Below are 13,557 nucleotides of genomic sequence, written 5' to 3'. Positions count from 1 at the left end.
TTTTGTGTAGCTAGAGGACTCTGCTCCTGTGACACCTCTAAACCTTCTCTGGCTCTTTATCCAGGCTGCTGGGGTGGAGCAGAAGTCTCAGAAAACATCCTTTGTCTTTTTCCAGGGATCATTTAGCTCACGCAAGGACTTGGTTGGCAAGATTGGTTATATAAGGAGATGGATGGAATAAGGGATGATTAAGTCTTAGCAAGGAAACACTGCCTTAACTTAAGAGTTGTCCTGTCCCATTTTAACTCTCTCCTTGCACACTAACAGTGTTGTATTTTTTTGTTTTTAGGTTTTTGACAACTATGCAGTCACAGTTATGATTGGTGGAGAACCATATACTCTTGGACTTTTTGATACTGCAGGTGAAAACTTAATGTCTTTTATACTGTTTTGATCTTTAACAGTTGCTAATTGTCTGTCTCTTGTGGACATTTTGAGAAACTAGCACATGAGCAAAGTACTTGCCTTTTGTTATTAGTTAGCAGGATTCAATATAATGATCGTCAATGCTTGACCAAGGAGCAGTCCCAGACCTGGGTTGGCAAATAGGAGTTTAGAGTACCCTGGGTGAACAGTGTAGTAGATGAAGTAGAGTGAGACTAGAGTGCATTATACAAGCTCCAAATTGAACTAAAGTCCTGATGTGTGCACCTTGCAGAGAATTGGGGACTGCATTAGTGGTTGGGGAGGGACCAAGGGAATGAATTCATAGGAATCACGCCCACTGATTCTCTCCCTTCACCCCTACCTGCTCCTTTTTAAAGCCTAGAGTTTCCTAAATATGCCTAAGGTTGTAAGGTCGTAAGCCATTTACAGTATTTATTATTATTACTTTCTGATATTTGAAGGCGTATTCAATTTATGTGTCTAATAACATGTTTAGTTTCTTACGATAGCTTATTTTAAACTATCTGAAAATATTTTGAGAGTGAACTATTATCTGCTCACAGTATTGACATTTGTCAGCTATCCAAATTGTAAGAACAAATTACTTTCTTCCTTAAATGTACCTAATTCCTCAGTACTATTTCTTGTTTTCAAGAGTGGCTGCACATCTTAATTTCTGACTTTTCTGTGTGCTGTCTTATTATCAGCTCTGTTAGCCAGAGGAAAATCTCAGAAAGATATCCTTTAGAGTATCTTTAGAATGTAGGAATTCTAAATTTTCTGCTTTGAGTTACTGTTACTGTTACTGTTTGCAAGTTAACATGTTGCTTGCATGGATTGTGGTGTTATACTGTGTACCATGAGGAACTGTTTAGATTTAATTGAGAACATGAAATGGAGAGACAAATAAAGATTAGAGAAATTTTTAATACATTAAAATTAATAAAAGTAATGGTATATTAAATTTGGAATATAGAGAAAACAATGACCCATAATCTCATGATAAATGAGGAGTTTTCTTCTGTGTTCATTTGTGTCCAAAGGCACAGAGAAAATTTTTTTTTGTTGTTGAGATGGAGTTTTGCTGTTGTTGCCCAGGCTGGAGTGCAATGGTGCAATCTTGGCTCACCGCAACCTCCACCTCCCAGGTTCAAGTGATTCTTCTGCCTCAGCCTCCCGAGTAGCTGGGATTACAGGCATGTGCCACCATACCCGGCTAATTTTTTTGTATTTTAGTAGAGATAGGGTTTCTCCATGTTGGTCAGGCTGGTCTCGAACTTCTGACCTCAGGTGATCTGCCCGCCTCGGCCTCCCAAAGTGCTGGGATTACAGGCGTGAACCACCGCGCCTGGCGAGAAAAGATAATTTATGGCTACTTGTGGTTGAAAATTAGTATTTTCAGATTTCAAAGTTTATTTTTTATAAGCCTTTACATTTTCTGGTGAGTACTTTTTAAAGCTTTATTGATGCGTAGTGCAATAAAAATCATTTTAAGGCCAGGCGCGGTGGCTCACACCTGTAATCGCAGCACTTTGGGAGGCTGAGACAGGCAATTCACCTGAGGTCAGGAGTTTGAGACCAGCCTGGCCAGTATGGTGAAACCCCATCTCTACTAAAAATACAAAAATTAGCCGAGTGTAGTGGTGTATGCCTGTAAGACCCAGCTACTCGGGAGGCTGAGACAGGAGAATTGCTTGAACCCACTGGGGCGGAGGTTGCAGTGAGCCGAGATTCCGCCACTGCCCTCCAGCCTGGGTGACAGAGTGAGACTCCGTCTTTAAAAAAAAAAAAAAAAAAATCATTTTAAGTGTTCAGTGTGATGCATTTTGCTGACCCTCCACCATAATAAAATGTGTAACATTTTTATCACCCCTCAAATTTTCTGTGGTGAGTCCCTTTACCACTGAATGGTGTTGGCACCCTTATCAAAAATTATTTGACCATATATGTGAGTGTTTATTTCTGGGTTCCCTTATGCAGTCAGCCCTGTCCCTTGACCTGGTTCCAGGCAACCACTGATCTGCTTTCTTTGTTTCTACTGTTTTGCTTTTCTAGGGTTTCATATAAATGGAACCATACAATATGTAGTCTTTTGTGTGTGTGACTGTTTTTACATAGCTTAATGTTTGTGAGAGTTGTCCATGTTGTGTGTATTGGTAGTTGTTTCTTTTGATTGCCGAGTGGTATTCTGTTCTATGAATATGTCACAGTTTTGTTTATCCATTAACAAGTTGATGGATGTTTGGGTTCCAGTTTTAATAATGGTGCTATGAATTGCTTCCACGTTTTAGCTATTTTGAATAACGTTGCTATCAACATGGGTATACAAATACCTTGTTGAGACCCTGCTTTCAGTTCTTTTGGGGTATATACCCAGAAGTGGAATTGTTGGATCATGTTTTTAATTTTTTTGAGGAACCTCCATATTGTTTTCCACAGTGGCTGTCCCATTTTATATTCCTACCAACAGTACACGGGGGCTTGATAAAGTCACATTCTTCTGTTCGACACTTACTTTTTTTTTTTTTTTTTTATTGTAGCTATCCTAATTAGTGTGAGGTGGTATCTAATTGTGGTTTTGATTTGCGTTTCCTTAATGATTAGTGATGTTGAGCATCTTATGGCCATTTATATATCTTTGGAGAAAGGTCTATTTAATCAAGTTCTTTGCCCATTTTTGAATTGGGATTTTTTTGGGGGGGGGGTAAGTTTTAGGAGTTCTTTGTAGATTCTAGGTATTAATCTCTTATCACATACACCATTTGCATATATTTTTTCCTGTTTTGTGGGTTGCGTTTTTATTCTGTTGATACTATCTTCTGATGTATAAAATTTTCACAATTTCATGAAGTTTGTCTATTTTTTGGTTGGTTTGGTGTGATAGCCAAACAAATTATTGCCAAGTCCACCTGAATCTTTTGCCTTATGTTTTCTGGGAGTTTTAAAGTTTTAGGTCTAACATTTAAACCTTTTATCCATTTTGAGTTAATTTTAGTATATAGTATTAGGTAAGGTTTCATCTTTGTCTTTTGCATGTGAATATGTCATTTTCTCAGCACCATTTATTGAAGAGTCCTTTTACCACTGAATGGTCTTGGCACCCTTATCAAAAATTATTTGACCTAGGCTAGGCACGATGGCTCACACCTGTAATCCTAGCACTTTGGGAGGCTGAGGTGGGCAGATCACCTGAGGTCAGAAGTTTAAGACCAGCCTGGCCAACATGGTGAAACCCTGTCTCTACTAAAAATACAAAAATTAGCCTGGCGTGGTGGTGTGTGCCTATAGTCCCAGCTACTCAGGAGGTGGAGGCAGGAGAGTCTCTTGAACTGAGGAGGTGGAGGTTGCAGTGAGCCGAGATTGTGCCACTGCACTCCAGCCTGGGTGATAGAGTGAGACTCTGTCTAAAAAAAAAAAAAAAAAAAAGAAAAGAAAAATTATTTGCCCATGTATGTAAGGGTTTATTTCTGGGTTCTCTAGTCTATTCCATTGTCTTATATATCTCCCTATGCCAACACCACACTGTTTTAATTATTGTAGCCTTGTAGTAAGTTTTGAAATCAGGAAGTGGGAGTCCTTCAGCTTTATTCTTTTTCAGGATTATTTTGGCTACTGTCCCTTGTTTCAAGATTATTATCCGTTGTTGGGATTTTGATAGGGATTGCATTGAATCTGTAGGTTGCTTTGGATAATGTTGACATGTCAACAATATTAAGTCTTCCAATTCATGAATGTGGGATGTGTTTCCATTTATTTATGTCTTCTTCAATTTCTTTCAGCAGTTTTGAAATTTTTGTTGTCCAAGTCTTTTGCCTCTGATTAAGTTAATTCTAAGTGTTTTTATTATTTTGAGTATCCATTAATTCTTGCTAAATTTGTTTTCTAGGCTTTATCAGTTTCAGATACCGGTCTTACATACACACATTAACTAAATATGTGAACCTGTGTTTGTAGTCATGATGGGCAGTGGATTTTGTCATCTGGGTTTCAGTGAGGTTTTTCTTTCCTTAGATGATTTCACTGTGATTGTTTCTTTACCATATCTGAGATGGAGTCTCACTCTGTCGCCCAGACTGGAGTACAGTAATGCCATCTCGGCTCACTGCAACTTCCGCCTTCTGGGTTTGCGTGATTCTTCTGCCTCAGCCTCCCAAGTAGCTGGGATTACAGATGTGCACCACCACACCCGGCTAATTTTTATATTTTTAGTAGAGATGAGGCTTCATCATGTTGGCCAGGCTGGTCTCGAACTCCTGACCTCAGGTGATCCACCTGTCTCGGCCTCCCAAAGTGCTGGGATTACAAGGATTGATTTTTAACTATTTCTGTAGCAAGAGTTTATTATTACATTTATTATTGGGTTTCTAATGGACACAAAGATTGGACACCACAAACTAGTAATAAAAGCAAATAACATAATAGTAAATTCATTGCTGTTCTGAGTGCTTGAAGTTTGTAGAATTAGCTGATTGAGAATATTGCCCACATATTATATTACAAAGCCATACATTTTATTAGATAAGTAAGTTGCTTTTTGAGTAATGACCAGCATGCTTTTATCACTTTGAGGACACCAAGATTCAGTTGCTGAATTCTCTCCAATATTTTTCTTTTTTCTAGGGCAAGAGGATTATGACAGATTACGACCGCTGAGTTATCCACAAACAGATGTATTTCTAGTCTGTTTTTCAGTGGTCTCTCCATCTTCATTTGAAAATGTGAAAGAAAAGGTAAGCTGATCAGATACTCTTGCCCTAAGAAGGTCATCTCAGAATTTCTACTGACCTATTATAAATAACGTTAGAGGCTTGTTGATTAACAAAGGTATTTTAAAATACCTTTTTTTAGTGGGTGCCTGAGATAACTCACCACTGTCCAAAGACTCCTTTCTTGCTTGTTGGGACTCAAATTGATCTCAGAGATGACCCCTCTACTATTGAGAAACTTGCCAAGAACAAACAGAAGCCTATCACTCCAGAGACTGCTGAAAAGCTGGCCCGTGACCTGAAGGCTGTCAAGTATGTGGAGTGTTCTGCACTTACACAGGTAAGGATGGCATGAAACCCCATGTGTATTTATGGTCGAATCATTTATTAGAGCATTAGGATACAGGAGTTATTCCTAACAGTGATCAGCAGTGCTCAAAGATGCCCAGCAAGAATATGAACAGCTTCATATTGTATGTTCTTTTGTTAGAGGCCTCTGTTTTTTGGAGAATATTATTAGTTCCTGAACCCCTTGTGTTGGTAAGCTGTCGTACTGTACTGAATGATTCGTAGTGGTCAGGGTTGTGTTAAAACAAAAACCTTACAGGAAAGGTTCAGATAAGCACAAACTTGCAAGAGAGGATGTGAATGATTTTTTTTTTCTAGACACTTAAATTTTCATCTAAATACGTCTGATCTTTTCTTGCCAATTCTGACAATTGATACTATACCGTTTCTTGGGCAATTCAACCAGGATAGGGAATTAGTCATAATAATTGAAACTTTCATGTCAAAGAAGGCAGCCATGGCTATTTCTGCCACAGTTCTCAAGCATGCTTTATACAGTGTCTCTATTCCTGTGTTTCTGGAAGTATTCCTTCCTCATGCATTCTGGCCGTTTTTGAGTGATTTAATTGGAACTCCTTTTGTAGTTTGATGGGAAACTCAGATTTTGAAGATAGGGAGCAATGTTAGGGTATTTGGAATGGGACTTGTAACTGATGTGTATGGTTTAAACTTTTTCATCTTCATGGTATCGCTGATTCCGTCCTTTGAGTACTATTCTGGGGGCAAAGGAAAAAGTTATGGAAATAATTAGCACAAAAGTCTTATGTTCTACTGGTACTGGTGCTTTGAAGTTTGAACAGTGAGCAGATATGCCTAATAGGGCAAGATTGAAGGGTGGAGGTTTCTAATAATTATATTAAACTCATTATATTTATGCTTATGTTTTCAGGTAATTCATTTTTATTGTATTTCTAAAAAACGCTACTGGATTCTTAACTACACATATACTAGGGTAAATGGCATATATGATTACTTATTACATATGCAGTAGGTATTTAGTTTATAGGGCCTAGTGCATAATTTAATAATCAGTTTAGTACTTGGATATTTAAAGATAAAACTTTTATGCTTAACTGGAATATCCCTCAGAATAACTTTGAGGCCTAGTATCAGATGATTTAAACATAATCTTCTAATCCTAGTTTTTTTGGGCAGTTTAGTGCTATTATAAAAGCAGTTATTTAAAAGTTTAGAAGATTTTACATCTTCTCATGCACAGCACTGTTTTGAGAGTTTTAAAAAATGCCTGGTGCTTCTCTCTGTGTTTTAGTAACATTCCCAGAAAAGTGCCTGTGTGTGTATATTGGGGGAGACGGGAAAGTCATGCGTGAAACACTCATGTCCATATTAGATACTAATTCTGTGTGCTTCTGATGCATACCTCTGTTCTCTAGATATGGGTTGCTTTGAGGGAAGACACATAGGCCCTGTGGATTCACTTTTAGGTTACTAGTGATGCTTTAGATAATTGGATGCTTTTAATGTAAGATTTTTACAGTATCAACAGGTGTATATAGTAAGTCCGTTTGCAGAGAGTATGAAGTTTAAAAGGTCTTAGCAGGTACATTTTTCTTACCAGAGTTTGAAGTATGGAGAAGTCAAAAGAGGGGAAGTTAGAAAATGGGGTCTGTGGTTGTGTTTGGGAGCTAGAACTTTGAGGCTTACAGATTCTGTTTGTTGATTCCTCTAAAACTAAAGTCTTACTATAAACAGATGGTGGTCAAGCAAAGATTAGTTTTGTTTCATAGAGCATTTGTTGATCTTCATCCACGGTAAGCAAGAAAGGAATTCCTTCTTGTCAGGGGATACACTCCAGTTTCTAATAGTCCTCCTCCTCTTTTTTTCCTTATAAAGTATATTTCCCTTTCTGTACTCCTTCCTTCCTTTTATATTTTACTGCCAGAGTTGGTTCCTAGATGTGTAGAGAGAATTGCAGTGGAATTTTAACTTTTATGTGGCATTTCTACTTTGTAAGTGATGTAGAAAGAGGAAAGCTTTTTAACTTTTGCTGCTTTTAAAGAATTTACTGCTGTTTCTGATTTATTTTGTATCTAATGTGACGTGTGGGTACCAATCCTGTGGGATGTCATGGATGGGGGCAGGGTGGAGGTGGGAACACTTGGGGTGGTCTGGGGCTGGCACTTACAATTGGAGCTGTGTTCTGGGACTTTTAGGACATATTTACTTGGGATCAAACTGATCAAACCAAAGAACATGTAAAACAACCTTGGGTGGTAAACTTGTGGCTTCAGATTTAGGTGAGTTTAGGTGAGTCTGTAGACCTGGGTCCTAAGTACCACCACTGCTGAGTCACCCTATCATGTTGGAGTTTCTGGCTGAGGTGTAAGTGTATTTCTGTATCTTAATCCCCATGAGATCTGAGAATATTCTTCGTTTTCACTCCATGCTTTATGCTCTGATACCCATGCAGACATCTTAAAGCACTGGACTGCTTGCTAAAACTCATTCTAGGACCCCATTCTTTGTTTTCTTATGACTTGGGTGGTGGTTACTTGCTCTGATAACATTACTGAATAACTGAAGTGTATGCTGTTTCTAGAGTCTGTTCTTTAAGCTCCTTCTAGTTGGTACTGTTGCACAAGTAACACTTTTTAAATGTCTGAACCTTTCTGTTCTGGGAAACCAGTTTACTCTGAAATCTTGATTAATCACATTCAGATATGTCATTGAACCTAGAAACACATAGCATGCCTGTTAGTCTGCTATTTGTGTCCTTCAGTTATTCAGGGACTGAATTCACATAAGCCTGAAATTGTAATGGATTTATTTGCAAAATGTGTTCGAAGTCAATATATTGCATTTTAATAAAAATTGCTTTCCTGCTCAGTTAACCTTGCTTGAGGTGAAGTTTTTGGTCAGTTATCTACTCTCCCAGTTATAATGGGCTTAAGATCTAGCATTCTAGCATTTTTCTTAAGGCACATTGCTTCTGTGAATTCAGCTCGTTTAATCCGGACTGCTGTTGTACCTGCTAGTCTTTCTAATCCTCTAACCTGGCTGCTATTCTCTCTCCTCCCCTCTGTCTTGTAGAGAGGTCTGAAGAATGTGTTTGATGAGGCTATCCTAGCTGCCCTCGAGCCTCCGGAAACTCAACCCAAAAGGAAGTGCTGTATATTCTAAACTGTTTTCTCCTTCCCTTCTTTGCTGCTGCTTCCTGTCCCACTACTGTAGAAAGATCGTTTAAAAACAAAGGAATAAAACCATCCTGTTTGAAAGCCTCTGCGTCTTTTTACTCACCACCTTAGAGCAACCTCTGTATTAGTTTTTGATCAAGAATGCAATATCTTATAGAAATTTTTTGTGATCAGTAGTCAAGTTGGACTTGTTTTAACTTTCTGCTGCTTGAGTTGCCTGATGCTCAGAGCTTTTTGGTTTGGATTACTATTGCAAAAGGGAACTTGGTCTGGCATTAAGAATGTCCTCTTGGAGAAAATAACAAGAGTTTTAACACTTCTAGGTCTTAGTTCTAGATGGAGAAAGTAACACAAACATCATTTTACTCTTATGATCAATTGTTAATTGTAATTGCATGACAAACCTATGGAAAAGGGGTGACCTTCTAGTAGAGTGTAATGGGGAAGGGAGGATTCTTTTCTGGTTTTCCTTTGTGCAGTGAAACTTTGTGTTGCTGTTGCTTTGGCTGTCTGTGCTGTAGTGGAGTATTTGTCAGTCTGGGGTGGGGAAGATATTGATGTATCTGCTACTGCTTTATGAGTTCATTTGTTACATTATCTTTTAAGAATAGCATCCATAAAACAGTTGACTTACAGTTTGTTAATGTTGAGATGTAAAGCTGCCACCTTTATATTTTCCTGCTTCTGATTTTATTGTGAGGGAAATATACAATTGTGGTTACCTTCAAATTTTGAAATTAAAAATATACAACTGTTTGTATAAATGCCTGATGAAGCTTTATTCCTGTTGCACTGACTGGCTCTAATTTTACATATGTATCAGGTACCCACATTTTTGCTCCCTTGAATCTCCTTGACTCTGTCTAACTGGTGGGATAAAGGGAGTTCAAAGTGACTATCTTTGCAGCTACCATAATCACCCTCTCTCTCTCTCTTTGCCTGTGCCTTCCATAGAATAAGGATGCCACTGACCCGTGCCCGTCCTCTCAGTCCTGTTTCATATCCAGCTGTTTCATTGGAATGCAGAGCTGCTTCCCTTGTTTTTATGTAAAATGTTTCAGCAGCACATTACAAAACTCATATTGAATGAGCAAATGACACATGTGCTTGTTTGTTTCTTGTGACATACATTGGTCTGCGCAAAGCTTTCTCAAAGGACCACTGTCTCACTCATGAATATCTGCTCCTCTGCTCCTGAATTGCTGAATCCTTCCAGTGCCCTGGACAAATCTTGGTGAAGTGAGATTATTGTGTTGAGATTCAGGGTTGTTTTTAATGTTTCTTTCTTTGCCAACTCTTGGGGTTTGAATGTTTTAAACTTGAACTCCAACTTTATTATACTGAAAATCAGACCGCCCATTTTTTCTTTCTACCCCTTTTCAGAAAGGCCTAAAGAATGTATTTGACGAAGCAATATTGGCTGCCCTGGAGCCTCCAGAACCGAAGAAGAGCCGCAGGTGTGTGCTGCTATGAACATCTCTCCAGAGCCCTTTCTGCACAGCTGGTGTCGGCATCATACTAAAAGCAATGTTTAAATCAAACTAAAGATTAAAAATTAAAATTCGTTTTTGCAATAATGACAAATGCCCTGCACCTACCCACATGCACTCGTGTGAGACAAGGCCCATAGGTATGGCCCCCCTTCCCCCTCCCAGTACTAGTTAATTTTGAGTAATTGTCAGAAAAGTGATTAGTACTAGTTTTTTTTGTTGTTTCAAAAAAAAAAAAAATTTTTTTTTGTTATTTTTGTTTTTGTTTTTTGTTGTTTAAAAGCAAGGCATGCTTGTGGATGACTCTGTAACAGACTAATTGGAATTGTTGAAGCTGCTCCCTGGTTCCACTCTGGAGAGTAATCTGGGACATCTTAGTGTTTTTTTTTTTTTTTCCCTCCTCTTTTTTTGGGGGGAGTGTGTGTGGGGTTTGTTTTTTAGTCTTGTTTTTTTAATTAACCAGTGGATAGCCCTTAAGGGGAGGAGGACGGATTGATTCCACATTCCACTTCCTAGATCTAGTTTAGAAAACATGTTCCCCATCTGGTGCTCTTAGGAAGGAGTATAGTAAATGCCTCATTTAATAACATACTCCTTTTTGAAAGTTGCCTTTTCTCTCCACCCTTGAGTAGATCCAGTATTTGATGAAACTCATGAAAGTGGGTGGAGCCTGTCTTGCCCCTCCTCTTTTCTAGGACGCACTATATGTGACTGACTTTCAAGGACATTTGTTTGCCATTTGCTGATTTTTTTGGGAAGTTAATTTCTAACTTCTTTCACTGATAAATGAAGAAAAGTATTGCACCTTTGAAATGCACCAAATGAATTGAGTTTTTAATTAAAAAATTTTTTTTCCTTCTCAGTCATTGTCTTATATGCTTAGCATAGATTTGCAGCTCAGTAGTATATGGTGTTCCTAGAATGCAGCTGAAGACCTGGTATGTAGAGGAAATATGAGGGGTGGTGCTAGAAGACAGACATCTGTGGGATGATTCACATCCTCTCAAGTTAGGAGGATGGAGGCCTGCTTCATTAAGAAGCTGGGGGTAGGGTGGGGGTGGGGAGAACACTTAACAACATGGGGACCAGTCAGGGGAATCCCCTTATTTCTGTTTTGCATATGAGGAACCCTAGAGCAGCCAGGTGAGGCTCTCTAGTTTAATAAAAATCATGGAAAGAGTCTTATGCAGACTCTTCTTAAGTGTTAATAGGGATTTTATCAGCTTATTTTGGTTGCAGTTTCCAATTTTTAAAAATGTTGAGGTAATCTCTCCCACCTTCCCAATCCTAATTCTTGTAGATTCATTAGTGTTGAACCAATGCTTTCTCATGTCTCAATTCTTTGTATATGCATTCTTTTCAGATGTATTAAACAAACAAAAACCCTTCACAAGCCAGCCTGAGGGTTGTTATTTTCCCTCCGTCTCTTACTTTTCAGATATTGAGGAGTGGGAATTTGACTGTTGATAACATCAATTTCTAGCAAACTTTGGGATAAAAATTTAAAGCTTTATTATTTTTATTTTCTGGCATTTTAGTTTGAGATAATATTTAGCCCTCTGTATGTTCAGGTTTGTGCTTTCTCCTCTAAGTTTGACACTTCTCTTAAATACCAAGTAGGTCCATAATAATTCTTAGTGAAGCAGTGTTCAGGAAGCTCACTGCTCATGGTGGAAGGAAATGTCAGCGTACCTTTAATCCATAGATGACTGGAAAGCAGCTCATTTTCCCCCAAGTTTTCTGCATCAGTGGTTCTCCAACTGGAGTGCAGCTTGAACAATGTGATTCTTAAGTTTTCCAGGCATTTCTAAAATGTAGCCAAGTTTGGGAATCACCGCACCTAGGTGGTTATCTCAAACTACTACTATCAGAATACAGATTCTGTGCTGTGAATCTGAATATGGGATACATTTTCTTTAGGTAGCAAGAAAGGTTTATTTACCTTTAGGACATTATACTGATCTGCATGAGAATCTTAGAAACTAAGAACCCTTAAAATCAGTTAAGGTTGATACACTGTGGCCTCATTTTGATAGTTCTCTGCATGGAATCATGTTTGGCATGATTTGCATACTGTGCTAGAATTAAGCTGGGTTGGTTGAGAAGGGGTTAGGAAGAGGCAGATGTAAGCTTTAACAGTTCTAACCAAGAAATGCATCTTATTTATTCCTTGTCGACTATACTAGGGAGAGATACCTGGATCATGTGATACCCTGGAAAGCAGGGACATAGGTATCCTTAGTGTGGTCAGGGGTGTATAGGTCTTTGACCATTGCTATATTTTTGTCCTAAAGCAATGCTTGACATGATATGGCTCTAGAAGTAGTCATTGGATGGGTATATTATTTTATAAATGAGTAAGTGAAATAAAGCAGTTGTGTCAACGAATTATCCATCTATCAGAAGAACAAGGATGACGGGGATTGATTGAAGCTAATGTTTTCTTAAATATTTTCAAATTGATTTCTGCATGTCAGAAGAACTTGGGTAGCAAGTGGATACAGCTTAAGTTTTCCATTTAAATATTGTTTTCTATTTGACTTAACAAACTTGCTTATAGTCGTGGCTTAGAAGGTGAGTGATATTGTCCAGGGAGTATGATTTAGAGGCTGGAAAGGGTTATTAAAAATAGTCCTTACAGACTTAGTTTGTGTCAGAATTTATAGTATTTAATACGATGTTAATATATTATTGCTATTTATAAGTGTTTTACTGAACATCTTAGAAATAGGTTTTATAGTTAAAGTGATGTTCTTCAAGCTGGACTTTATGCCACAAGGGGAATGTATTATTCTAAGGGGGAAGAAAAGGATTGTGGTTTAAAAGAACAATTGTAATATTTCCTTCATTCTGAGATGTATTTTTCTCACATTTTCATATTGTAATTAGGATACCTCTTAACATTGGTGTACAGTTAATGTAGTAGTACTTTTTCTCCTTTTGCCCTGCAAGTTGTCACTAAATTTGTGCTATCATAATTGTTACCTTCATTGAATGCTTAAATAATGGTACTTCTTTTACTTGTTAGGTTTGGACTATTTTCCTCTTCTTCTTCCATTTGTGAGGTAAATTAGTGGTTATTTTGGTGCTAGGTGCTAAGAAACTCGCAATACAAGGGCCCTGCTCAAGAAGGATCGAAACTTAGTCCCTGCTGGGGACAAATTTAGAAATTTGTTATATAACTGCGGGGGAAGGGACAACATTTCACCAGGAAGTAGCAACTCCATCATCTTTCAGGAAGGGCTGATGGTTAGGGCATCTCTGAATGATTATTGGAGGGAAGTGGCTTTATGTCACACTTGTTTTCTGTAAGTCTTACTCTGTATCTACCCAACTTCAGATCATGGTGATTTAATTACATGGCCCAATCATGTTTTCTTTCCAGGGCTGCTTGAATGCTTGAATACTTTTTTTTTTTTTTTTTTGAGACGGAGTCTCGCTCTGTCGCACAGGCTGGAGTGCAGTGGCACA

General features: G+C 38.2%; 1 protein-coding gene across 10 annotated transcripts in view; it reads left to right on the top strand.

Annotated features, from left to right (window-relative positions):
* The window catches only part of CDC42 (cell division cycle 42), a 40,542-nt gene extending 29,063 nt beyond the window's left edge, over nt 1-11,479 (top strand). For 8 of the 10 annotated variants that reach the window (XM_055260961.2, XM_063631674.1, XM_063631673.1 and 5 more), the window contains 4 exons: nt 290-362; nt 5,008-5,117; nt 5,236-5,433; nt 9,980-11,479. In XM_055260961.2, the coding sequence (XP_055116936.1) occupies nt 290-362; nt 5,008-5,117; nt 5,236-5,433; nt 9,980-10,069 (471 nt within the window). In that variant the 3' untranslated portion in view covers nt 10,070-11,479. Of the gene's footprint in view, nt 1-289; nt 363-5,007; nt 5,118-5,235; nt 5,434-8,492 lie in introns of all 10 variants that reach the window. The other 2 variants (XM_055260960.2, XM_063631679.1) reach the window with 2 other exon arrangements.
* The last annotated feature ends 2,078 nt before the right edge of the window (nt 11,480-13,557 follow it).

The sequence above is a fragment of the Symphalangus syndactylus genome, chromosome 22 (genome assembly GCF_028878055.3).
Source record: "Symphalangus syndactylus isolate Jambi chromosome 22, NHGRI_mSymSyn1-v2.1_pri, whole genome shotgun sequence".
Taxonomy (NCBI): Eukaryota; Metazoa; Chordata; class Mammalia; order Primates; family Hylobatidae; genus Symphalangus; species Symphalangus syndactylus.
This window is presented reverse-complemented; position numbering and strand designations above follow the sequence as displayed.